This window comes from Staurois parvus, unplaced genomic scaffold (genome assembly GCF_062004578.1).
Source record: "Staurois parvus isolate SC_StPar_1 unplaced genomic scaffold, SC_StPar_1.0 ptg000006l, whole genome shotgun sequence".
Lineage (NCBI taxonomy): Eukaryota > Metazoa > Chordata > Amphibia > Anura > Ranidae > Staurois > Staurois parvus.
Genome location: NW_028317802.1, coordinates 10,169,738 through 10,197,500, shown reverse-complemented (window position 1 = coordinate 10,197,500; position 27,763 = coordinate 10,169,738). Strand labels below are relative to the sequence as shown.

General features: G+C 40.8%; 1 protein-coding gene across 2 annotated transcripts in view; it reads right to left on the bottom strand.

The window, feature by feature from the left end:
* Positions 1 to 5,004: 5,004 nt before the first annotated feature.
* DIAPH1 (diaphanous related formin 1) overlaps positions 5,005 to 27,763 on the bottom strand; it is a 238,965-nt gene continuing 216,206 nt past the window's right edge. For both annotated transcript variants that reach the window (XM_089656710.1, XM_089656643.1), the window contains 2 exons: positions 26,865 to 27,515; positions 5,005 to 5,127 (listed from right to left, as the gene is read on the bottom strand). In XM_089656710.1, coding sequence (XP_089512836.1) covers positions 5,005 to 5,127; positions 26,865 to 27,515 — 774 coding nt within the window. The remainder of the gene's footprint in view (positions 5,128 to 26,864; positions 27,516 to 27,763) is intronic.

Sequence of the window (27,763 nt, the reverse complement as noted above, 5' to 3'; positions counted from 1 at the left end):
CAGAGGCTACAGGGTGAAGACATGAATCAATAGGAGCCGAGACCCTCTCTACGTTTTGGAGAAATGTTAGAAGATGGACTTCTCATGTGCAGGCTTGTCCACCAGGAACTTGAGAAACTCAACATCAGACAGGGTTCTCAGTGGTTGAAAGTTCAGAGGCTACTAGTTCCATGGACAACTCAGATTAAGGTTGTGCAGAAGGTGCTAAAGCACACTTAGTGTTGAAAAAAATTTAATTCGTGAATACCTCAAACATAAATAAAATGTATTTGCTGTCCCTTTAAGAGAAGTAAAAATATTAATATGTACAAACACCACCTAACATATAGTGCATGTTAGTGTACTTGTGAGCAATGTCACGATTCTGGACTTGGAATGCACTCCATGGTTAACTTAGCCAGTATACACAGGTCTGGAAAGTGCCACAATGCAAAGTACAGTGCCCAAAGGTAGCATTCTAGGCTAGATTTGCAATATCTAGTTTAGAGGGGCCTGGGTATAGCCCTCAAAGAGAGGCTGAGGATAAGCTATATAGAGAGACCAGCTCAACAGCGATGAAACACGAAGGGCCATCTCACATTTCTTTTTTTTGACAGTTTCCAGTCCTCCTGTAAGCTGCCCTATAACTTTGACAGTATCTGAATTCCTGTGTCCCTCAAATGGAGATAAATAAATATTTTCTGTATTGTATACATTACAGTCAAATAAAAGTCTACACATGAAATCAATCAAAATGCTTCTTTAAAAGATGAGCACAAACAATGTCAAACAGTTTGCAGATTACAATGGACTGTAGGAAAAAGACAATGTTTGTTTTTTAGTTTAATGAAGCTAAGTGTACTATTAATTTAATAATTGTGCTATTAATTTGAGGCAATGTAACAAGAGAAAGAACAAGCTTCTAAATGATGGTCTTTTGATGGTTAGAGTAATTTCATTTATACCCACTGTTCCTTTAATTTGCTAATTAAACACTATACTTGCCTGCAAGAAAATGGAGTTTTCATGACAATCTACTGAAGTAATGCACACATTTTAGTACCATGCATCTTAAACGCACCACTCATAAGAATTAGGTATTCATCCTGCATAGATGTGCAGCCCTTGGTAGTGTTCTCTGTGTCTAAAACCCAAGAACACACTCTTTCCCCCCACCCCACGGGAATAAGGTCACTTTATCTGCAGCAAGAAACACACAGAAATCTCAAGTACTCACCTTTGGAAGCTGTGATTGCCACAGGAAATTTTCATACAGCGTCCCACAGGAAAGAGAAGGGGAAAAATAATAAAATGTTAAAATTCATGAACAGTCTACTTTTAATCCTTGTAATGACAGTGAGACAACATTGTAATGCAAGAAGAGAAAATCACAGTAGCACCTCATCCAATGCTTTGTTAAAGATTGTTTCATTGAAGGAGAGCATTTGAGATTCTATATTTTGCTAGGTAGTAAACCAACATTTTACATAAAGGTTTAAAATCAGTCAGCTGTATCCTCAGTGGGAATATGCCCTTGACATATAAGCTTGGTCCACAACCAATAACTATCAATCACTAGGTGAAAGCAGGTTTTTGGTATGCAGACAACACATGTATTTGGAGTATTTGTAGGTTGCCAGTTGAAACTTGCTCTAATTACAGAAAAGATCTTTATTTTATTTTCATTTTTTAATGTTTTCAACAAAAGAGCACAGAAAACATTGAATTAATAAAAGAAAATGTAGAACTGAAATTAAAGATGAGAGGCTCCATTAATCAATAGCTTAAGGCGAGCTAAAAAGAATCTCTGTTTAAAGCTGTAGATAGTGCATATTAAATACTAATGGACATATAACCTACTGCTGTCCTTCAGTCAATTTATACAATAGGAAAAGAACGGGCAGAGATGTATCAATGGGCCAGAAAGAAGACAAAAGCAGATGAACCTTGACACATACATGCTCTTGGAAACACAGAACTTTCAAATTCTTCATTGGGCAAAAACAAAAAAAAAAAGGAAAAAAGAAAACGCATTCTGTTATAACATTCTGACCTTGCTGTTCTGACTTTGGAATTATTTTGAAAAAAAAATGTGGAAATATAAAGATGGCTGTGGTAAAAAAGCGGATTTACTTGGAAGGAAGTTGTCGCTCCCACCCACTGCCATGCAATCATCTGTGGTCAGGGCATTCCCCACCCCACATCTAGAGTACATATACATAAAGGGGAGTGGATGCTCATGACATTGTTTATTATGGGCACAGAACTGTTGCCAAGAAAGCCTGTACATACATAGTGGATATGGTCTGTGCTGAATTCCGTTTATTACTTAAAATGGACTTGTTTTGCCCTATAGTGTTTGGCAATGTTCCTAAAAAACACTTAATGAGAACCAATCTTGATTGGGCTTAAGAAAATACTTTAAAGCATTTGCAAAGTATAATTTTAAACATTTTATACTTGCCTGCTTTGGGCACAGCGTTGGATTGAGTGAGGGCTCAGTTAAGTATAAGGAGGGCGAGGGGGCGATACAGGTAATGGAACATTTTTACCTTAATGCAGGGAATGCATCAAGGTGAAAAAAATGTGTAGGCTTTTTAACCATTTCAAATATTTAGTGCAAAATTATTTATATGATTTATGCGTAAAAAATTAGTTTCACCTATTTTATGCGGGGAGCTGAAAGTCAGATATGACTTTAAGCGGATAACTGTTGACCTGTCAGCTGACTAAGGCCTGGTTTACATTGGTGCGGGCCATGAGGAATGCGTTTGCTTGGGCATTGAATGGGCTGCTGTGCCGTGTCTCCCGCACAAAAAAGTGCATGCACCTTTTTTAACCACCTTTCCACCCGCCATATAGTACAATGACAGGCGCAAGGTGGTTCTCTCGTTCTGATAGGACGTCATATGACGTCCTTACATTCTCACCGCGCATGTGCATCCTCGGACACATCGGATCACGGAAAGAGCCGAAGACGTTGGCTCGGTCATGTGATCAGCTGTGTCCAATCACAGCTGATCACATGTAAACACGGAAATGCCGGTTACCAGCATTTCTCTCCTCTCGAGCTGTCAGTGTCAGGAGAGCCGGTAATTGGCTTTCCGCGGAGGGGACATGTACACTGATCATCAGGGCACTGATGATCAGTGTGCCCTGATGATCATTGTGGCCCCAGAAGTGCCACCTGTCAGTGTCCATCAATGCAGCAGTCAGAGCTCATCAGTGCCACGTGCCAGTGCCCATCAGTGCCACATATCAGTACATGCCAGTGCACATCAATGCCACATATCAGTGCCCATCTGAGCTGCCTTTCAATGTCACCCATCAATGCCAATCAGTGCCGCCCATCAGTGCCACCCAACAGTGTTGCCAGTCAGTGCCGCCTAACAGTGTTGCCAGTCAGTGCCGCCTAACAGTGTTGCCAGTCAGTGCCGCCTAACAGTGCCAGTCAGTGCCGCCTAACAGTGCCAGTCAGTGCCGCCTAACAGTGCCAGTCAGTGCCGCCTAACAGTGCTGCCTTTCAGTGCCCATCAGTGATGCCTGTCAATGCCCATCAGTGCCACCTACCAGTGCCACCTATCAGTGTCCAGCAGTGCAGCCTATCAGTGCCCATCACTGCAGCCTCATTAGCGCACATCAGTGAAGGAGAAAAATCACTTATTTACAAAATTGTATAACAAAAACTAAGAAAAAAATTTTTTTTTCAAATTTTTCAGTGGTTTTTGGTTTAAGAAAAAATAAAAATCCCAGAGGTGATTAAATACCACCAAAAGAAAGCTCTATCTGACTAAAAAAAAAATGATAAAAATTTCATATGGGTACAGTGTTGCATGACCGCGCAATTGTCAAAGTGTGACAGCACTGAAAGCTGGAAATTGGCCTGGGCAGGAAGGGGGTATAAGTGCCCTGTAGGCTAGTGGTTAAAACCGCGGCCACAGGGAAACCACAAGGTCTTTTTTTTTTACCATAAATGAACCATATTATTCAGAATAAATGGCATTCCTGCGTGTCTCGCAGGAGTAGCGTGAAACGGTTGTGGGTGGTTGCAGGTACTGATGCAATTACTGCACCTGCAACCAGAATGCACAGTGCGGGCTAGTATGAACCTAGCCCTGCCATACACGACTTGAATTTTGGACAATTCCTGCTGAATTGGCTGAAATTCGAGTTGTGTGTAACCGTGTTTGCACCTTCTAGCTAGAAAAACTTTAACCGAAAAACAGAAAGACTGGATGTAAAACTGTTGGCCAAACAAAGTCTGCATCCAATCAGATTCAGTCACTGTTTTGTTCAGTCCAAATAGCCAGCAAGGGAGATTCCACCATCCAAGAAAATGCAAAAAACCAACAAAAAAACCAACCCAACAAACATTAAAAAGAAGAGTGCATACATTTTCTGTCCCACTACCCATTTATTCAAGCTCTTTTAACAGAGCAATTCCATCTCTACATCCAGCAGTTGCAAGTGTTGAATGCACAGTTCACCCTTGCTTTGTGGTTGCTCTCGCTGGCCCCTTTTTCAGCAGTGATCAGTCAGGGGCTAAGCATGCTGACAATTCTGTGTGTCAAATGTGAAAATTTTTTAAGTGGCTCTATCTCATAAACAGAGTGAAGATCGGAGGAAAGGCCAGTAGGACAGGTGAGCATAACCCCACTTTTTAATTCCTTCATTTAAGTCATGCTTTAAACACTTGAAGGAGAATATAGATAATTACAGGGCTCAGTTATTAGATACAGTGAGGCCAGGTGTCTAACTCTGATTCATGACTCTTCCTTAAATCAGGTTTTAGATAAATGCATCTTTCATAAGTAAACCTTCATACTCTGACTATTCAGATTTTTGAATAACCTCAGATCAATTCTCTTTAAATAAATACTCTGATGACATGAGTGAACAAGTAAACTGAGATGCCACAATCTGCACCTGACACATGTTTAGCTTGTTACTTCTCTGTGAAATGGCAACCAACGCCAGCCTCAAAGAATTAAAAAAAAAAAAACAAAAAAAAAAACACATCTCAGATCACTCACGCTTGGTCTGTGAAGAGAAGGTGAGGGTAATCTTTGCAAACAGCTCATCTTTTTCAAACCTGTCTTCTTTTGCTTGTGTCCAGAAAGATTTCTCCGAGAGGTCTTTGGGAGTAATCTGAAGAAAAAAAAAGCAATTATGTGTTACTTTGAAGGAACAAGTGCAGACTACAAAATCTGTTTTCATTTTAGAACTTTGCCATGTGAATAACTGGTGAAGAGCTGCTTTCTGGATGAAAGAAAAGAGCACATTAAGGATTAGGGAGTGTGGGAATATGTGGAGATGTTAGGTCTAAGAAGCTGCAGCTTTGCTAGGCTTCGGAAAAAAAAAATGAATATATGGTGAAATATATTAAAGAGTAACTCCATCAAACAATAAATCAAAACAATTGACATGTTTACAAGGCTCCTGCTTACAAGTAACATCTTTCATTTTGCCTTGCAGCCAGTCTTTCATCCTTTTTGTATTAGCCACGTGATATACCTTAATCAATATAAAAGACTGAGGCTCTGTTTTCTTTATCCCTTCTCTGCTTTCTTCTCTTATTTCAGTAGTTAAGTAATCACGTCAATTTAAAGTATGTTTGGCAAAATCAAAAAATGCAGTACATCTCAATACATGCACATTTTCCAATTACTTTTTTTCCTGATGACACAGCTTGGAATTTCAGCACTGCAGGAGCAGTGTTGTCAGGAAGTTAACAGAACACGGGCAGGCTCAACAGGTTTTTCTTTCATATTTTCTGCATTGTTAAATGTAAATCATCATAAAAAATATGTATGCACTGCATATGCTTTTTTCTTATTTTGCCCAAACAATTTAAATTCCATCCATTTTTGGTAAAAAAAAAAAAAATAAGGATAAATTCACCTTAAAAAAATACACATCTGTTTTTTTTCAGGTAACAAAATGTGCATTATTTTTTATTTTTCTTGGAAGCATTAAAGCATTGCACCTGTGATCAGCAGATCATGGGAGCAATGTCAGGCTTCTGCAAACTCTCAGGAGAGCTGTCTGTCTGTACCTCTGATACAGACAGGCAGTTACTGTCCAGGAAGCCCAATGGACTATGAAAGCGTTCTCCAGCGACCTTGCAGTTCATTGAAAACTACAAGCCATGAGCCACAATGACTGATGGTACTTGTAGGTATTCATTCATAGAATGGCCCAGTCAAATTCTGACAGACGGTCCCCTGCCCACTCTCACAAGAATGGGATGGATTGGGCAGGGGGTTGGAGGTGATGGATACTCAGCATGTTATACCCTAAATACAGGTGTAACATGTTGAGAAAGGTGAATTTATGCTTAAAACTGGAGGGTTGAATATGACTATTTTGTTACTCTAAACTTGATGCCAGAGAATGTGCAGACGTGCTCTCTCTCTTAGTATCAAAGACGAGACAGAGGCTGGAAGAAGGCATGTTTCTTGATTTACAAGTAAATAAAGGTGTTGCGTTGCTCGAAATCAATAATTATGTGAAATGAACAATTAAAAAAATCAAAACACAATTCCAATGTGACTAGGTCCACACAAATAATAATGAAAAACTCTTCAATAAATACAGAAGGAGAAGAGCATCTTCCTACTGGTGACTGCAGTAACACCTGCCTATTTCAACGACTACAAGAGATAGTTCCCACCACCATTGTAGCGTGCTTTCATTTATCTCTACCGCTATCTATGTGGATTGTCTGTTTTACAGCACATTCTTGCCAAAAAGTAACATTTCTAAAGGGATACAGGGGATGCCAAACTGCATTTTCACTGTATCAGTAGAGGAACTGGCTACTGTATAAAGCAGCTTTAGTAAGCCATTTTTCCCCCTTTCTTTTGTATTGTCAGATAGGAATTTTGAAAAACGGAGACACTAGAGGGCCAATTTCTAATGAAGAGCAGATAGCTATCTGCAGGTCAGCGCAGTAAATACTCTAAACTGTGCAAGCATTTTCTTATTCCAACTAAAAGTGCATGCAGTGTGGAACCTACTGTGTCCTGAGTATTCTCTGCATAACATTCTAAAAAACACTCTGGTTGGACAGCCCAGTCACATGATATGTCAAAGTTGAGTGATCGTATTCCTCCCTATGCTGGCATCCACCCCCAATGTACTTCACTCACTTCAGGATTCTGGATAAAGCACAATGCTGCTTTGTAAAAATGTGGCAGAAATTTATTTGCCCGCGTTTGCGTGGGTACGGCATCCCATTCATTTGAATGGGCTGCTATACCCACATTTTACGCAAGAAAAAGGTGCATGCATCTTTTCAAAAACGCATCCACAGAGAAACCACGTGGTCTGTTTGACCATGCGGTTTCCCTGTAGTTTCTGCACCTGCGATCGTGGTGTGGGCCGAGATGCGCAGGGTTGCCTTTCAGAACGGATGGCAGCCCCGCACAACTCGCAAAAGAAGAGTGATTTGGTTGCGGGAACAGGTTTGTTTCTTGCACCCACAACCAGCCCACAGGCTAGTGTAAACCAGGCCTAAGGCCATACCACTGCATTAGAAAGTCCTTGTGTTAACAAAAAAAAAAACAAAAACAAAAAAAAAAACCTTGCCTTTCATTTTCAAGTTATATTATTATTATTATTATTACATCGAGTTTATATAGCGCCAAAGGGTTTGCTCAGCGCTGTACAATGGGGGGGGGGGGGACAATACATGGCACAGTACAACAATAACAAACAATGTACGAGGGGTAAGAGGGCCTTACTCTTTCGAGCTTACAATCTAGGAATATTGAGCCATTTTATTTTTTATGAAAATACATAGCTAACTATACAGCTCAGTATTAAATAAAAAGCACATTTTATAATCTATACAAGGTGGGTGTTAGGCTGGAAGGTCTATACAATCCCTCAAGCAGCAGTTATAGGGTGGAGGGTGTTACGATCGCCGCCACCAACATGCGACAATCGCACGCCCGCGGCGTCAGACCCCAGACCTTCTCACCAAACTTGTGACCAAAGGACCGGCCGATCTAAAACCTCAGTGTGACGCGCGTAACAAGGCCACACCCAGCTGCACCTTGCGCAGCGATTGTCCAGCTAATGGGCTACAATCGGTGCCTACAGCCTGGAGGCGCTTGTTAATGGGTCGGGTTAATTACGCAACTAACCCTCTACTGCCACCACCACTTTTGTCGGAGACTGGGAAACTCCTGTTATCAAATATACACTATAATGATTGAAAAGTCGCCTGTCCAATACGGTCACCGCAGGCCGATTGGGCAGAGGATTAAACAAACACAGTAGCGTCTCTTCAAAGGCAGGAATTTGTGAATTGCAAGTAAGCTCTTAAAAAGATTTTAACACTTTCAGAAAGAAAGATTTATTACTAAAAGAGTCAAACATGTGCAATAAAATATATACAAAGAAAATGTAACTAGATATATGCATATAAAGATACAGCAAAGGAATAGGAAGGAAGTTACAGGGTTAAGTTACTTGCCAACATGCCTTGGTTTGTAAGCAGATCCAAGTTGCAGAGCAGGAAGGGTCTTTGATCTCCTCTGTTACGATGTTAAGATCAGGAGATGTGTTTAGCTTCTCTTAGGCTTGTCAGCCTGTCTTTTTAAAATCCCTCTGCAAGGGGGGGGGGCGGCTCTGAACACTGGCCACTACGCTGTTTTGGGAGGGGTCAGTCGGGAGAACTCTGAATTAGAACCAACATCTGTCAGAATCCATGACATGAAACATAGGGGAAAAAACCTGACTTGAGGAATGTTCATTTCATTCTGTCATCTTTAACTGTTAAGTTTTGTGAGGTTACAATCTTTCAATTCCGGGAAGAAACTGCCTTATCTGTTTTATGATGGGTGAGCCTATGCAAGTTCTGGAGTCACGCTGGCCTTATCAGGACTTTAGGTGAGGAAGGCTACACTTTCACAGACTGCCTGGCACTGGACTAAGGATGCATTAACCTGGGTTGACCCACACCATCTGTCAGGATATAAAGTTTGCCTCTCAGGAAGGGAGGGGGTAGGGAATGAAAGACTGAGGAATACTTCTAAATAAAAAAAAGGGGAACTCTGCGTCCCACTCTGATGAGCAAGTTTGCTACAGAGGGTCTTATACAATCCCTCATGCAGTATTTGTTATAGGGTGGAGGGTCTTATACAATCCCTCAAGCAGCAGTTATAGGGTGGATGGTCTTATACAATCCCCGACATAGCAGTTTTTTTTAGGGTGGAGGGTCTAATACAATCCCTCAAGCAGCAGTTGTTATAGGGTGGAGGGTCTTATACAATCCCTCAAGCAGCAGTTATAGGGTGGAGGGTCTTATACAATCCCTCATGCAGCATTTGTTATAGGGTGGAGGGTCTTATACAATCCCTCAAGCAGCAGTTATAGGGTGGATGGTCTTATACAATCCCCGACATAGCAGTTTTTATAGAGTGGAGGGTCTTATACAATCCCTCAAGCAGCAGTTGTAATAGGGTGGAGGGTCTTATACAATCCCTTACGCAGCAGTTGTTTTAGTGCGGAGGGTTCTTTACAATCCATCATGCAGCAGTTGTTAGAAGCCTCCTGACATTGCCCCAGAATCAAAATGGATCTGCCAAATTACTAGTCTGTTTAAGCACAGCAGGATTTAACTAAAAGCCTTGGTCCTGAACATCACTTGGCCTTTTAATGTAGGTAAATCACCAAAAAGTCCTCCTTGACCAAATGAAAAGCAATTAAAAACATCTGCAAAGCCAAATATATGGAAGCTCCCCTTACAGGCTTGGTTCATACAGCTGCAATGGGCAACATTCTGATCCTGCCCTCACTACTCATTGAATCATTGCCCTTAAACAAGCATGCAGCCAATGAAGCCTAAAATGTCTGAAATACCATTCTGCATACTTGTTCCAGTAAGTGACTAACTAGGTAGTAAAGCCAGAACAGCCCAGGAGCCTGTACCTATGAAATCCAAGTCAGTAATAGTAAGTTCTATATACAGTATCTATCCTCACAAGTTAGTGGCAAACATCAGGCTTGAGGAGCCTGTTAATAAGGGCACTTTCACGCTGCTCCATTTAAAAAAAAGTGGTAAAAATGCACACTGTACAGGTTTTTGGTACATTTTCTGGTTGCCGACTTCAACATGCATCTGTGCAACATGTGACTTAAAAAGGGCATAAAAAAACACAGCTGCAATGCGTTTTCAATGCATTTTCCATTAATTTCAATGGGGAGGTGTGCTTTTTTGGTGCATTTTAAACATGCGCCAAAAGAAATTCAGATTGCAGTACTTAAAAAAAAAAAAAAAAAAAAAAAAAAAAACACTTCACCCACAGCACATTAATGTGAAGAGTTTCATAAGATTTAAAGGGATACACTTTTCATGCATTTTAAACACTAAGATCGCATCAAAAACTGATCAGTGTGAAAGGGCCCTTAAGATTGCTGGTGTGTACTTAGAGCTGAGAAACAGCTACATTTTATATTGAAGTTTCATTTATTATTTACTTTGGAGCCCATGCACAGCACAACTATATATAGCTTGTAAACACCAAAAACAAATGCACCATTGTTTTGCCAAGACATTACTGGAAAGGCATATGTATAAAAACTAGCTCATCCCAGGAAACATTACACCTGCTACCTTTTGCTAGCTAAAGCATGGCGATGGACCTCTGACAGTATCTGCTATTTAAAAGCCACTAAGTGGAATGACAGAAAATGGAGGAATTGATAAAACCCATTACACAACAGTACATGATGCTTGCTGTGCAACAGCAGCAGGTGCAAGTGCTATATAGACAGATAGAGGAGCGGATAAATGCTCTTTAGGGGTAAATGTGGGCACTGCACAAACTAGCACAGCAGTAGATCAGTGCTGTAAAAGAACACAAACAAGTACGGTTCGAAAAATTGGCACGTGTTGTGGGCATGGACTGGAAGACCCTGACGGAGGTGGTATAGTTGCTTGCACTAAGGTTTCCTGAAAAAGCAGTAGGTGCTCCTGACAACTATTCATATTGGTCACTTCCTTTTGATAGCTGAAGATGCCCCAGAGGCATTTCTGGTAACATAAAAAAATAAAAACCACTGAGGGGAAAGGCTAGCCTAAAAATCAGAAAGTAGGACTGGTGGCACCATCTGCAGATGCTTTGAATTATGATGAGGTCAGTTAGGAAATACTAGCAAGGCTGGGCACTACCTTGGCAGCAAAAACACAGGTCAGCAGTTGGTCACAGCAGGCTGAAAAAACTCTGCAGTCACAGATGTTTGACCTCATCCATTTGGTCCTGAAAGGAGTGCAACCAGAGTCCCTGTCTGAGCTGCAATGGAGCCCCAGGTGCTTTATTATTGATTAAGCTCCTTTGGGCAGGCCATAGAAGATGCGATTTTCTTTCTTGCAATGATGGGTCAGTGTTGATGGAGGAATCCCGTGCAAGGAGCTATTGTGTTCTCCTGGTGGGAGGGGGGGAGCCATCCTGCCTGAAGAACACAGTGATTATTGCTAGTGGCTATAGCCATTGGCAATAATCGCATGTGAAAATCAGAAATGCTGGCTGTACCAAAGTCGATTGATGGACTGATGATGGGATGATGGGAAGGATATGTGGCAGAGTGCCTAACAGGGAATTCTGGAAAGGTCCAGTTTGGGGTTTACGTCTTGCTCAGATTTCTGATGCATTCCAGAACCTCTGATCTACCCCTGGAATACACCTCTCCAAGTAGGTAAATTAACAGGTTAGACACACAGATACTGCTTTGCAGCCTGGGGAGCAGACAGGTTAAGCCTACAGGAGTAAGGTTTGTGTTTCTTTTTTAAAACTGTGTTTCAGGCTGTCAAGCATTAGTCCTCATGCACACTGGATGTTTTTACAGCTGCTGTTTTTGGCTTTTTACATTATTTTACTACAGCCAGTAAACTCCCCAACATGTTATCCTGCGTGTCCATGCACACAGACTGTAATCAACATTTTTTGGCTGGAAAAAAACCCCAGAACTAGTGAGTTTCTAGAGGAGTTTTTTAGCTGGAAAAACACTCTGAAGCTGAAAAACACAACAAAACTCGGTAAAACAGCATTTTTGGACTTTTTTTGACCAAAAAAACTGTAAAAAAAACGTAAAAACACAAAAATAAGCCGCTAAACGCTAATACAAAAATGATAAAAAAACGCTGAAAAACTCACTTTTTAACATGACTTTACACAGCTAACGTTACCAGCGTTATTAAAATGCCCAGTGTGCATGGAGCCTTCAGAACTGCCTTAATTTTATATGATATACATTCAACAAGGTGTTGGAAACATTCCTCACTGATTTTGGTCTATATTGACATGATAGCATCACGCAGTTGCTGCAGATTTGTTAGCTGCACATTCATGATGCGAATCACCTGTTCTAGCACATCCTAAAAGCTACTTTATTGGATTGAGATCTGGTGACTGTGGAGGCCATTGGAGTACAGTGAACTCATTGTCATGTTCCAGAAACCAGTTTGAGATTATCTGAGCTTTGTGACATGGTGCATTATCCTGCTGAAAGTAGCCATCAGAAGATGGGTACACTGTAGTCGTAAAGGGATGGACATGGCCAGCAACGATGCTCCGGTAGGCTGTGGCGTTTAAATGATTCTCAATTGATACAAAGGGGCCCAAAGTGTGCCAAGAAAATACCCCCCACACCATTACATTACCACCACCAGCCTGAGCAGTTAATACAAGGCAGGATGGATCCATGCTTTCATGTTGTTTACACCAAATTCTGATCCTACAATCTGAATGTCATAGCTGAAATCAAGAATCTTCAGACCAGGCAACGTTTGTCCAATCTTCTATTGTCCAATTTTGGGGAGCCTGTGCGAATTGTAGCCTCCATTTCCTGTTCTTAGCTGACAGGAGTGGCATTCGCTGTGGTCTGCTGCTGCTGTAGCCTATCTGCTTCAAGGTTTGACGTGTTGTGCATTCAGAGATGGTATTCTGCATACCTTGGTTGTAACGAGTGGTTATTTGAGTTAGTGTAGCCTTTCTATCATCTCAAACTAGTCTGCCCATTCTCCTCTGACATCAACAAGGCATTTTCATCCACACAACTGACGCTCATTGGATATTTTATCTTTTTCAGACCATTCTCTGTAAACCCTAGAGAGGGTTGTGCATGAAAATCTCAGTAGATCAGCAGTTTTTGAAATAATCAGACCAGCTCATCTGGTACTAACAACCGTACCACATTCAACTAATCACTTAAATCCCATTTCTTCCCCATTCTGATGTTCAGTTTGAACTTCAGCAAGTCATCTTCACCACATTTAGATGCCTAAATGCATTGAGTTGCTGCCATGTGATTGGCTGATAAGCAATTTGTGTTACCAAGCAATTGAACAGGTGTACCTCATAAAGTGACCAGTGGGTGAAGTTTGCAAACAGCACAAATAAATGCTCTCACACCAGATTCTCTCTCTCTAAATATAGTGTGTGTATGTATGTATGTATGTATGTATGTATATATATATATATATATACACACACACACATACATACATACACGGAAATTTTCCTAGTAAAACTCCATTTGATACTGACTCTACAAGTAAAAATAAATACTGTGTGTGTCAACAAAGTCATCCACACACTGAGTCAGTGCTATTTTCCTGCAGGTTGACTGCAGGATAACGATCCCTTGAAAAGCCACATTATTTTCTGTGTCCCCAAAAATATCATAAAAAAAAGAACACAGAGGAAATGCAATTTAAATGACAAAAGAAACTCGTTCTTTTTTATACTGAGGTAATTATCTAGTGCTTGCATATTTTAAATGAAATGCGATTATTAAATTGTGCGTTACCATGGTACTGGCTTCAAAATGTTTCCTATAAGGCAGAGGGCAGAAACATGAAATAAATAATAAAAAAACTAAATTAAGTGAAATTAAACGCAAGAGAGTCCATTAATCAGAGGCTTCAGGCAGAGAGAGAGAGAGAGAGGAAAAAAGAAAGATGGGAGTTTCTCTGATGTTTAACAATCCCAGATCTTAAGAACTAAACTACAAAGTAAAGAAAATATTCTAGAATATCGATGATACACTACTCTTCACTGCCACTAACAGATAACAGTTCTTAAAATACTACATATTATGTATGCCATGCACACAGCAAAGCATCCCCCCTGGTGAAAGAAACGGATATGTTCAGAGAACCCCGACTCCAAGACTCCAAGCAGTGTATAAACATATACGTATGTTTATTAGCATAAGGCAGTGCTGCCCAAACAGGAACATGGTCCACTGGTGGTATACCTACAGGGAATATTTGGCTACTGTGGTCACAGACACTCCTAGTGCCTACATGTGTTATTGTTTACTTACTTTGCAGTGCCCAGGTGCTGCATTAGAGTTAAAGTACTATTAAGTCCTCTGTTTTTAACCTGAGATACCAGGAGCCAGCAGCATTGCAAGTGTTGGAATAAAAATTAGTTTACTGTGGAATGTTTCTTTTATTGTGCTCATGTGCTGGAACTACCCATTGAGGGTTTAAAGAATACGTTCACCTTTTGACAAAAAATAATAAATAAAAATGATATTTCTGTCTGTGTCTCCTGTGCTAAGACAGCCCATACATTTATCATTATTTCCCTCATCCACACATTTGAGGTGGATGAGGGAATCACTCCCGCAGTGGTACTGTATTCTGACAACGGATGAGCTTTCCCCGCAGTCAGAATACAATGATCAGTGTTCCTGGTAGTACTAATCGTTCAGGGAAAAACAGACAAGCGTGTTGTACGTGAGTTGATTGATTGACTTATGCACAAGCAGCCTGCCCATACATTGAAATTCTACCGGGTCTCCTTTGCCAATAAGGATAAGTGATCCAAAGGTGAACAGGAAATAAATTAAATGCGCACTCACCAGAAGTGCGTTTAAAATACGCATGAAAGAAGTTTCCTCTCTCATCAAGTACATCTAGGCCCTCCGCACTCAGGTCAAGCTGCGCTCCCTGGTCCTCACTAGTCATCCATCATGGCCAGGTTCCCTGGTTCCTCAGACACTCATGCACCTCTGGGGTCCCTCCTTAAACTTGATACTGTGAAAGGGTGGCGCTCATAAAGAGCCCAATAAGGGACATCACATAGCGTGATACTGCATAAAAGCACTTTATTCCAGAAGTAACTATGAAAACATGAAGGTAAAATACTGACCACAATGTTTGAAGAATAGCCATCAGCGGTAGCTTAGATGTCCAAATGCTGTAGCCTTCTGACGCGTTTCGTGCTATGCACGTCCTCAAAGGGTACAGGGCTTATAGACATTGTGGTCAGTATTTTACCTTCATGTTTTCATAGTTACTTCTGGAATAAAGTGCTTTTATGCAGTATCACGCTATGTGATGTCCCTTATTGGGCTCTTTATGAGCGCCACCCTTTCACAGTATCAAGTTTAAGGAGGGACCCCAGAGGTGCATGAGTGTCTGAGGAACCAGGGAACCTGGCCATGATGGATGACTAGTGAGGACCAGGGAGCGCAGCTTGACCTGAGTGCGGAGGACCTAGATGTACCTGATGAGAGAGGAAACTTCTTTCATGCGTATTTTAAACGCACTTCTGGTGAGTGCGCATTTCATTTATTTCCTGTTCACCTTTGGATCACTTATCCTTATTGGCAAAGGGGACCCGGTAGAATTTGCACATCACATCCTTTTATGTTTTTGGACATTAGACTGAACATCGAATTTATCTTAAGACGAACAATATGATCTAATGTCCTCATCTTTATACTCTTAAAAATTGAGTGTATGTTGATATTTCACTATTTTTATTAATAGCGCTGCACCTTTATTGTCTATATATTGTCTTGGACGGTTATGTTGGTTACCTTTTTGGTGTTCTAGCGGCTTGTACCAAATTTTAATTACAGTAAGCGCTCGCTACACAATTTATATCTATTGATCGAAATTCATCTTGTCCCTGCTGAACTAGCTGAATTTTGATCCATGTATGGCTGCGTTAAGGTCTAAATCAAAGAGTGAGAGGCCAGAAGTCTCAAATGAAAAAAGAATGGGCAAAAGCTTGACCTTTGGAAGTACTAAGAGCCAAACGTTGGTCTAAACCAGGCTGCAGGAAGGAGACTAAGTCATTCCATGGAGAAACTCCAAGGGTGCAGTTTCCCCCGGAACCTCTCCTGGTTAAGTTTGCCTTCCATTTCTGATTATTATTATTCATTATAGATATTTATATCTGTAGAAAATTTTTTTTAACGCTTTACCTATTGTACATTAACATTAGTCCCTGCTGTCTAGGGGCTTACATTCTAAGGTCCAGATTTCACAAGCATACAAACACTAGAGCCGATTTAGACAGAAGCCAGTTCAACTTACAATGGTAGACCTTGTGGAAGTAGCTTTCCTAACTTTTAACACAGGAGGAATCAACAGAAATGTCTCTGTTTCTCAAAAACCTCAACAGCAATACCATGAATAGCAGTGACTGTGAATGAGGATGGTAAAACAGTCCTCGAGAAAGAAGAGCCAGACAATTTGGCAGAGCACACAGAGTGTCTGCCAGGTACTGTAGGTGTACCACATCCACTGGAGACAGTCCAGAGCTAAGAGATCACCAGAATGCCCTCTATCTCAATCCTGCAAAGCACTAAGTTTCAAAGGAGGAAATATATAGGTCAGGGTGTACTGATCCCACTGAACCACCAGAGCATCAACTGCTTCTGCTACAGGTCTGGAGTTAAGGAGACAAAGTCCATTGAAGAACATGTAAAACAGACACTTCTTGGATAGTTTCATCAGTACAGAATTTTAACAAAAGAAGGACTGCAACTAACAATTATTTTCATAATTTTTTGGTTAATTATTGTTTTGATAAATCATATAAAAACCTAAAAAAAGTGTGGTGTATAAATTAACTTTAAAAAAAAAAAATTATTCTTGAATATCTAAATGCAGTGAGTTTAAACTTTTTATTGAAAGAAAAAAAAAGTAAAAGACCTAAAACGCCATTTTAAAGTTTTTCAGACAAGATTGTAATATAATATTACGCATGGCAAACTCCCTTGTCATAGGCAGGTAGCTTGATACAAGCTGCCTGCACCTGCTGTCATTTTTGCTGGCCATACACAAACTAATTTTTCCTTCGAAAACTTTCATGTTAAGGGCGTTCAATTTTCCAGTCGTTAAAGGAGTCAAATCAACGTTCTTTTTTGACCACAGTGATAGAAAAAGTAACAGTGACTGTCAGTCAGTGCTCTGTCTCTCCAGCGCTCAGCAAAGCACCGGGTTGTGGAAAGAGCTCAGGCTTCCAGTGGTGCACCAAGAGGGTGAGACAGCTGCTGATCAGGCATCAAGGTGGATCTCGACAATAATCCATACATCCAGAAACTGGACCGGCTCTGTGACATCAACCGACAGCAGACTTCAGCCCACTGTCAGCTAATTCTCGGTCACAAAAGTGCACTCCTGTACCCCACATGAGAAGTATGACCAAAAAACTTGGGCCATACTTCTCTTTTAAGCTGTAATTATTTGCTACAAATGTTCTATAACCAAGCAGATCTTGCGGTGCTAAGATCTATTTTAATGGATTTTGACCAATCAGCCTTGGTTTAAAAAAAAAGCAAAGTTCCAAACAAAATGGAGCGATGACCAGGGCATGCCAAAGACAACGGAACTCTAGAGAAGGCTTCCAACTCTGCTTCTCAGTTGGGTCTTAAAGTGGCAGAAAAAATGGTATAGTTACAGCTCACTAGGGCTGCAACTAACGATTATTTTCATAACAGATTAGTTGGCTGATTATGGTTTCGATTAATCGAATAAAAAACCTCAAGAAAAGCGTGGTGCATCATTTAGTTAATATGTGAAGTTTAAAAAAAGACAATTTATTCTTGGAATATCTACAGTTAGATCCATATATATTTGGACACAGGCACAATTTTAGTTTTTTTCAGGTATTTATGAAAACATATTCAACATATTCAAGATATAGTTATATAATGGATATGGGCTGAAAGTGCACACACACAGGTTTAATTTGAGGGTATGTACATCTAAATTGGAGGAATGGTTTTGGAATTACAGCTCTTAAGAGTAGCCATCCTCCCTTTTTCAAGGGGCCAAAAGTAATTGGACAATTGAATATAATCATAAATAAAATGTTCATTTTTAATATTTTGTTGAGAATCCTTTACTGGCAATGACTGGTAATGTCCATGGGTTCCAGATTTCAGGCAAAGACTGGGTTTCCACCTTTCTGATGCATTGCCAAGCTCTAACTGCAGCTGTTCTTTGTTTGTGGGTCTTTCTGCCTTTAGTCTTGCCTTTAGCAAGTGAAATGCATGCTCAATTGGGTTGAGATTAAGTGATTGACTCGGCCATTGTAGAATATTACACTTATTGTCCTTCAAAAGCTCCTGGGTTGCTGTTGCAGTGTGTTTTGGATCATTGTCCATCGGTACTGTAAAGCGCTGTCCAATCAACTTTGCTGCATTTGGCTGAATCTGGACTGACAGTATCTAAACACTGCAGAATTCACCCGGCTGCTTCTGTCTTCTGTCACATCATCAAAAAACACCAATGACCCAGTGCCACTCGAAGCCAGGCATGCCCATGCCATCAGACTGCCTCCACCATGTTTTACAGATGACGTTGTGTGCTTTGGATCATGAGCTGTTCCAAGCCTTCTCCATACTTTTTTCTTCCCGTCATTCTGGTACAGATTAACCACTTGCCTACCTGGCACTTATACCCCCTAAGTGTCCAGGCCAATTTTCAGCTTTCAGCGCTGTCGCACTTTGAACGACAATTGCGCGGTTATGCAACACTGTACCCATATGACATTTTTATTTTTTTCACACAAACAGAGCTTTCTTTTAGTGGTATTTAATCGCTACTGGGTGTTTTATTTTTTGCACTATAAACAAAAAAAAATTTTGAAAAAAAAATTTTTTACTTTGTTTCCAGTATAAAAAAGTTTGCAAACAAGTAATTTTTTCCTTCACTGATGGGCACTGATAGGAGACATGGATACGCAGCACTGATGAGCTGGCACTAAAGAGGCAGCACTGATATGCAACAATGATGGGTACTGATGAGCAGCACTGATATACAACAATGATGGGCACTGATAGGCAGCACTGATGGGTGGCACTGAATGACGGCACTGATGGGGGGCACTGCTGGATGGCACTACTAGGCACTGATGGGCAAAGGTGGGTGGCACTGATCATTAGTGCCCTGATGATCGGTGTTGATCTCTCCTCTGACAATTGCCAGTTATCGGCAGTACTTTCTCACACTGTGACAGCGCGAGGAAAGTGTAGCCGATAACTACCAACTGCATTTACTGGTGATCTGCTGTGCCATTGAATTTGTATAGTTTTTGAAGCCTTACAATGGCCTGTTTTACTTGCATGGACAGCTCTTTTGAACACATGATGTAGGTTCACAGCAATAGATTCCACATACAAATGATACACTTAGAATCAACTCCAGACCTTTTATCTGCTTAACTGATGAAGGAACAACGAAGAAGTAGCCCACACCTGGCCATGAAACTGCTTTTAATTCAATTGTCCAATTACTTTTGGTCCCTTGAAAAAAGGGGGGTGGCTATTAAGAGCTGTAATTCCTAAACTCTTCCTCTAATTTGGATGTACATACCCTCAAATTAAACCTGAGAGTGTGCACTTTCAGTCCATATCCATTATATAACTATGGCTTGAACATGTTTTGGTAAATACCTGAAAAAAACTAAAATTGTGCCTGTGTCCAAATATATATATGGACCTAACTGTATTTGCAGTGGTAAATACAAATAACCAACTTTATGGTTAGGGAACAAAATACACTATATTGCCAAAAGTATTGGGACACTCCTCCAAATCATTGGATTCAGCTGTTCCAATCACCTCCATGGCCACAGGTGTATAAAATCAAGCATCTAGGCATGCAGACTGCTTCTACAAACATTTGTGAAAGAATGGGTTGCTCTCAGGAGCTCAGGAAATTCAAGCGTGGTACTGTGATAGGTTGCCAGCTGTGCAATAAGTCCATCTGTGAAATATCCTTGCTACTAAATATTCCACGCTCAACTGTTAGTGGTATTATAGCAAAGTGGAAGCAACTGGGAACAACAGCAACTCAGCCATGAAGTGTTAGGCCACGTTAAATGACAAAGCGGGGTCGGCACACGCTGAAGCACACAGAGAGCAGAAGTCGCCAACTGTCTGCAGAGTTGATAACTAAAGACCTCCAAATTTCATGTTGCATTGAGATTAGCACAACAACAGTGCGTAGAGAGCTTCATGGAACCAGTTTCCATTGCCAAGCAGCTGCATCCAAGCCTTACATCACCAAGTGCAATGCAAAGCGTTGGATGCAGTGGTGTAAAACACGTAACCACTGGACTTGAGCAGTGGTGACGTGTTCTCTGGAGTGACGAATCACGCTTCTCTGGCTAAAAAATATACATAAATGAGAGCTTCTGAAAGAAAGCTGCTAGCACCAAAAAGGTGACACATCAACCTTATAAAAAGGTACAGGAAAAAAAAAGGATAGTGCAGCGCTAAATCAAAAAATTACCTAATACATGGAAAATCATCAATACATGATATATGTGCAAAGAAAATCACTCCCAATATCAATCCATACATCACATATGGACTGATACTGCAAACATTGATCAAAAAGTGATAACAAAATGAAAAAGTCCAATCAAAGTGTATATCCAAATTCATATGGTATACAAAACAGTGCAAAGAAAAAGATGACCAAAAATCATCTTCCCATACCACCAACAGTGTGCACTTGTCCATCCATATGCACTCACCAGAGGGCTAGAATACAAATGCATGCAGCAAAGCCAACGTAGTAATTCCAGCGTTCCAATCCCAGGTCATCTATTTGAAAGTCCTAAATAGAAAGGAGCTCACACCACAGAGCCCAGACAAAAGCACATAGTGCAGTACGTTTCAATAAAAGCTCTATTAAACTAAGCTAAAAAACAACCACATGGATGCATCAAACAATCTGTCCAGACCCACAGAGATGGTAGCCGCTCCGAGTACTGGAAACCAGAACCGGCGCCATGATGTTGGGATGAATTAGAGTGGAGACTGTGAGCCAGGCCTTCTCATTCAAAATCAGTGCCTGACCTCACAAATGCGCTTCTGGAAGATTGGTCAAACATTCCCGTAGACACAATTCTAAATCTTGTGGACAGCCTTCCCAGAAGAGTTGGAGCTGTTATAGCTGCAAAGGATGGGCCAACTCAATATTGAACCCTACGGACTAGGACTGGAATGCCATTAAAGTTCATGTGTGTGTAAACGCAGGCGTCCCAATACTTTTGCCAAAATAGAGTATCCAAGCCACTCTGAGAATAACAGACAGAAGAGATATACTGTATATACTATTCAAGGCTGAATCATATACATATTAGACTCCAAAATCAAAGTTTTTATTGAAAGAAAACACATTTTTTTAAAGACTTAAAACGCTGTTTTGCAGATTTTCAGACAGGATTTTAATATAATATTATGCATGACAGACTCCCTTGTCATAGGCAGGTAGCTTGATACAACCTGTGCCTGATGTCACTTATGATGGCCATACACAAATAAATTGTTAATTTGAAAATTTAGAAAGTTTTTAGAACGTTTGTTCAATTTTCTAATTGTTAGTAGGGTCATATCGACTTTTTTTTTCTATCATAGTGATGGGGAACTTCGAAGATGCAAAATACAAAACTTTTGAACCAATTTTCAGAAAGTGTATGTGGTTTTATTTCAGAAATTACATCCATTTTAAAATTGAATGTTAAAAAGACTTTCGTCCATTCAGTTAATGTACAAAGGATTTTCATATGAACATTATATTTATAATCTTGTCTGAAAATAAATATGTGTATGGCTAGTATCAAACATTTAGTAGCAGCAGCTTGCTTTTTATCACCTGTCATGATGGGGTTAAAAAAATTAGCCCTTTATGGTACATAAACAGCACATAATCACTGCTAAAAGGGGTTATACATACACATATATTTATATATATATATATACATACATACATATATACATATATATATACATACATATATACATATATATACATACATATATACATATATATACATACATATACATATATATATACATATACATACATATATATACATATATATATACATACATATATATACATATATATATACATACATACATATACATACATACAGTCATGGCCGAAATTGTTGGCACCCTTGATATTTCTCCAGGAAATCATGTATTTCTCACGAAACGTATTGCATTAACACATGTTTTGCTATACACGTTTATTCCCTTTGTGTGTATTGGGACAAAACAAAAAAAGGGAGGAAAGAAAGCAAATTCGACATAATGTCACACAAACCTCCAAAAATGGGCTGGACAAAAGTATTGGCACCCTTTCACAACTGCGGATAAATAAGAATGTTACAAGCATGTGATGCTCCTGTAAACTCACCTGGGGCAAGTAACAGGTGTGGGCAATATAGAAATCACACCTGAAAGCAGATAAAAAGGAGAGACGTTCACTTAACCTTTGCATTGTGTGTCTGTCTGTGCCACACTAAGCATGGACAACAGAAAGAGGAGACGAGAACTGTCTGAGGACCTGAGAACCAAAATTGTGGCAAAATATCAACAATCTCAAGGTTACAAGTCCATCTCCAGAGAACTAGATTTGCCTTTGTCCACAGTGCGCAACATTATCAAGAAGTTTGCAACCCATGGCACTGTAGCTAATCTCCCTGGTCGTGGACGGATGAGGAAAATTGATGAAAGATTGCAACGCAGAATAGTCCGGATGGTGGATAAGCAGCCCCAAACATGTTCCAAAGACATTCAAGCTGTCCTGCAGGCTCAGGGAGCATCAGTGTCAGCGCGAACTATCCGTCGACATTTAAATGAAATGAAACGCTATGGCAGGAGACCCAGGAGGACCCCACTGCTGACACAGAGACATAAAAAAGCAAGACTACAGTTTGCCAAAATGTACTTGAGTAAGCCAAAAGCCTTCTGGGAAAACGTCTTGTGGACAGATGAGACCAAGATAGAGCTTTTCGGTAAAGCACATCATTCTACTGTTTACCGAAAACGGAATGAGGCCTACAAAGAACAAAACACAGTACCTACGGTAAAATATGGTGGAGGTTCAATGATGTTTTGGGGTTGTTTTGCTGCCTCTGGCACTGGGTGCCTTGACTGTGTGCAAGGCATCATGAAATCTGAGGATTACCAAAGGATTTTGGGTCGCACTGTAGGGCCCAGTGTCAGAAAGCTGGGTTTGCGTCCAAGATCCTGGGTCTTCCAGCAGGACAATGACCCCAAACATACGTCAAAAAGCACTCAGAAATGGATGGCAAAGAAGCGCTGGAGAGTTCTGAAGTGGCCAGCAATGAGCCCAGATCTAAATCCCATTGAACACCTGTGGAGAGATCTTAAAATTGCTGTTGGGAAAAGGTGTCCTTCCAATAAGAGAGACCTGGAGCTGTTTGCAAAGGAAGAGTGGTCCAAAATTCCGGGTGAGAGGTGTCAGAAGCTTATTGATGGTTATAGGAAGCGACTGATTTCAGTTATGTTTTCCAAAGGGTGTGCAACCAAATATTAAGTTAAGGGTGCCAATACTTTTGTCCAGCCCATTTTTGGGGTTTTGTGTGACATTATGTCATATTTGCTTTTCTGCCTCTGTTTTATATTTGTTCCAATACATACAAAGGGAATAAACATGTGTATAGCAAAACATGTGTTAATGCAATACCTTTTTTGTGTGAAATACTTGATTTTCAGGAAAAATATCAAGGGTGCCAACAATTTCGGCCATGACTGTATATATATACATACATACATATATATACATACACATACATACATATATATATACATACATACATATATATACATACATATACATACATATATATATATATATATATATATATATATATATATATATATATATATATATATATATAAACACACACATATACACACACCACTCAAAATGTCCACTTGCCCGCTCGCATTGGGCGAGTGGAAATAAGGGGGGGGGGGCAGCGCAGGGACTAGGGGTGTGTGGGAGGGCCGGTGACCAGCAGCAATCTCCTGTACGGCTTTCAATGAAGCAGCTGGAAGCCGCGGAAGGGAGAGGAGCAGCAGCTTGTCACTGCCAATAGAAGAGGAGGGGAGAAAGGCTGGATCTGCTCTGCCTCCTCCTGTGCCCACCCACACTCCAGTCCGTGCAGCTTCAGAGGATGTGTGGGCGGGTAATTGAACAGAGAGCAGTCGAAAGCTGTGACGCTTCTGACTGGGTCATGTGAGTCTGATCTCCCTTCCATCCTTCTTTCCACCCACCCCTCCCCCTTTCCTTCTTTCCACCCACCCCTCCCTTAATTCCCTCCTTCCTCCCTTCCACCCACCCCTCCCTTAATTCCTTCCTTCCTCCCTTCCACCCACCCCTCCCTTAATTCCTTCCTTCTTCCCTTCCACCCACCCCTTCCTTAATTCCTCCCTTCCCACACCTTCCTTCCCTGTCTTCCTTCCTTCCTTCCACCCTTCCCACCATTTCCTTTCTTCCTTCCTTCATTCTGCATTAAACATTTAACAGTGCCATTTCATGAGATAATTTAGAAGTGTGTGTTTAGGGGCAGAATTAGGGGTGAAATTAAGGGCGGGGCAGGGTAGCGGTTGGGTGGGGCAACTGGTGGAGAGTAAATTTTGATCCTCAATTCCCAACCCAGAAGTAGGATATACAGGGTACAGTATATGAAGACAAAGGGTGGAGGGGGGATTTAAATATGTTATATTTTTTAAATTAAAGTAGTACTAAAGATTAAGACTTTTTTTGTATTTTATAGAGTGTCCACATATCAAGGTAAAAAAACTTCTGCCTTTATCACTTCATTCTCCTGTCCAGGACTACATGTCCTATGAGGCATTGGTCCTCACACATTCATATTCACAATTTCTCAGGCACTTACTGGCATGTATGAATGGTGTACTGAGCTGTATCTGCGCTTCACTGTTTATACTGACATGCATGTATGCAGGCCAACTAATCGGCTGACCAACTAATCGATTATGAAAATAGTTAACATCTATTTTCATAATCAATTATGTCAATTAGTTCTTTCCGGCCTACAGCCTAGCAATCCATCGATGCAAGTCCTTTTTTTCAATTTCTCCCTTTATTTCACCTAGTGATTCAGCCAGTAACACGTCCTGTCCTAGGGTGTCTGCATTCTGGATTAAGTAGTATAGCAGACAGACCCCTTTGCACACCAGCATGTTAAGTCAGGGAAGAGGATAGTGTTAGACTAGCAGGTTTAGATTACTTTGACTAACAAACTGACCTCCAGCTAACATTTTCCAAACAATTACAGCAAACTGCCAAGTGCCAAATGGTTTGGCTCAACCTTTTAACTGTCACTTTGTCTGGACAGCTTTAAGAATTGGTGAGATGCAACTTAACACATTTTTGGGACCGCCAAGACAAACTGCAGACTGCATTTTCACAAAGTCCTCTTCAAACGGGTAAATGGTTTTTAAACACATGGGGGAGCAAACAGTTTGCCAAGGTGTTTTTAACCTTTGTACAGAAAGATCTGAAGCAGCAGGTACATTGGGAAAATCTTTGCTCTATTAGGAGTTCCAAGGGACCAACACTGGTAATGGCACTGGTGGAAGCAACAGGTTTTATAGTTTCAAAGTGGTGTGCACCACATCAATAGAAGATGAACAGTCTGATTTAATTTGAGAGTAATTATAATCGGAGTCTCCTAGGAGAATGCTTGTGACATCTGCGGTCAGAGTCAATAACTGGGTGATTTTGGTCCATAAAGTCTTGCATGACAGTAGTAAAAACTTCAGCACAGGAACAGAGGGCACAGGAATCAGCCATCCCTGAGCATAAAAAATATTTTAAAGATGGAATAAACTCAAGGCTGCAGATGTACGTGTCAAAAGTCCAATGCAGCAAGGTCAGGACATGGCACTCCAAAGGCCAAGCTGAGGGCAACCACACCAAAAGCTGCTACTACAGAAACTAGATCTAGCAGCAATGTGAAGAAGAGTCTTGATTAAAGACAAAAAAAACCTGAGAATTAGAAAAACAGATGATAGCAAAATTAAATGTGCCTTTTGTACAGAGGACCTAATTAAAAGACAACCATCCTTCTAGAAAAAATCGGAGGCATTATGGCTAGTATAAGGGGTTATCCTGGGCTGGCCTACAGTTTCTTTTGTTTGCCAGTATCCAATCCTCCTGTAGGAGGCAGTATAACCCAAAGGTGAAAAACGTCCTGCATCTCCTGCCCGATATAGAGCTCTGCTGTATGGCAGATCTGTGTAAAACTCAGGACTGGATGAACAAAATACAAATCCTGTGGCAGGTAGAACAGCTGTGTTATATGTATTCCATCTGTGTATTTAGCTACTTGCATTTAGTTCAGTTTTAATAGACACAGATTCACTTAAAGGGTTTAATTTTTGGAACAGGAGTAAAAGGAATGCATGGGTGGAAAAACCTAAGGAGTTTGAAAAGAGTGTGAACCTTCGTGGAACCTGAGGTACCTGCTGATGCTGTCAGCTGTATAATTTTCTTTTACTCACAGATATGCATTATAATCAGGATGGTTCAGTTACAAACTATCAAATGAAATATTAGAAATAGTCAAACAATGCAATATAGCATGCCAATACAAACATATAGCATGCCAATACAAATCTCTACTTTAATATGCAAAAGTGTGTATGTATATACACGATATACATATATATAAAAAATATATTAAATAAAACTTTCAAAGTGAGCTATTTGGACTTCTACATAATAAAAGTTTGTTAGTGTATGTACGTATTTCCTCAAGAAAACTTACCTTTGACCAGTTAGGTCGTTTTAGCTGCACTTCTGGTTTATAATCCTTTTTGGGTACTAGTCCAAATGGTAAGGCAGGAACTGCAGGTACCCCCCAGCCTCCAAAACCTGGTGGAGGAGGAGGACCACCCAGCATGCCAGGAGGTGGGGGTGGTGGAACTCCAGGACCACCAGGGAAAGGAGGAGGTGGTGGTGCCAGCCCTGGACCTCCGGGAAAAGGAGGAGGTGGCGGGGCTCCAGGAAAAGGAGGAGGTGGTGGGGCTCCTGGAAAAGGTGGTGGAGGTGGAACCCCACCAGCACCAGGCATTGGTGGGGGTGGGGGTATGACACCTGGAAAAGGTGGTGGAGGAGGAACAGACCCACCAGGCAAAGGAGGAGGGGGAGGAGGCATAGCAATTTGGCCAGGAAATGGAGGTGGGGGTGGGGGTGGAGGAGCACCAGCACCCATGAAGGGAGGTGGAGGAGGAGGAGGTGGAGGAGGAGGTGCTCCCCCTGGAAGTAAATTCCCTGGAAGAGGAGGTGGAGGAGGAGGAGGTGGTGGAGCTGGTCCTGATCCACTGCCTGGAGTAGAAACCGGAATTAAAACAGATGATGTTGACATAGTGGCCATTTCCTTTTTAGTATCTTCAAGTTCCTTTGAGACTTTTTCAATCTGCAAAGAGAAAAACAGGAATATAAAGAAACTAAAAATGTAAAAAAAAAGATAAAGTTAAGAACTTACTTTTAACCCTTTTACTGCCAAGTATGTTACCATATTTCTGAAGCAGTGGGGGTTTTACACACACCCCTGGCTTTCAAACTCAATCTATGTCCCCAGTGCAATTAAAAATAAAGTTTGAATAATAAAGTCACACCCATTAACCATGGGCATCCCCCCCTTCTCCCCCAAACACACACATC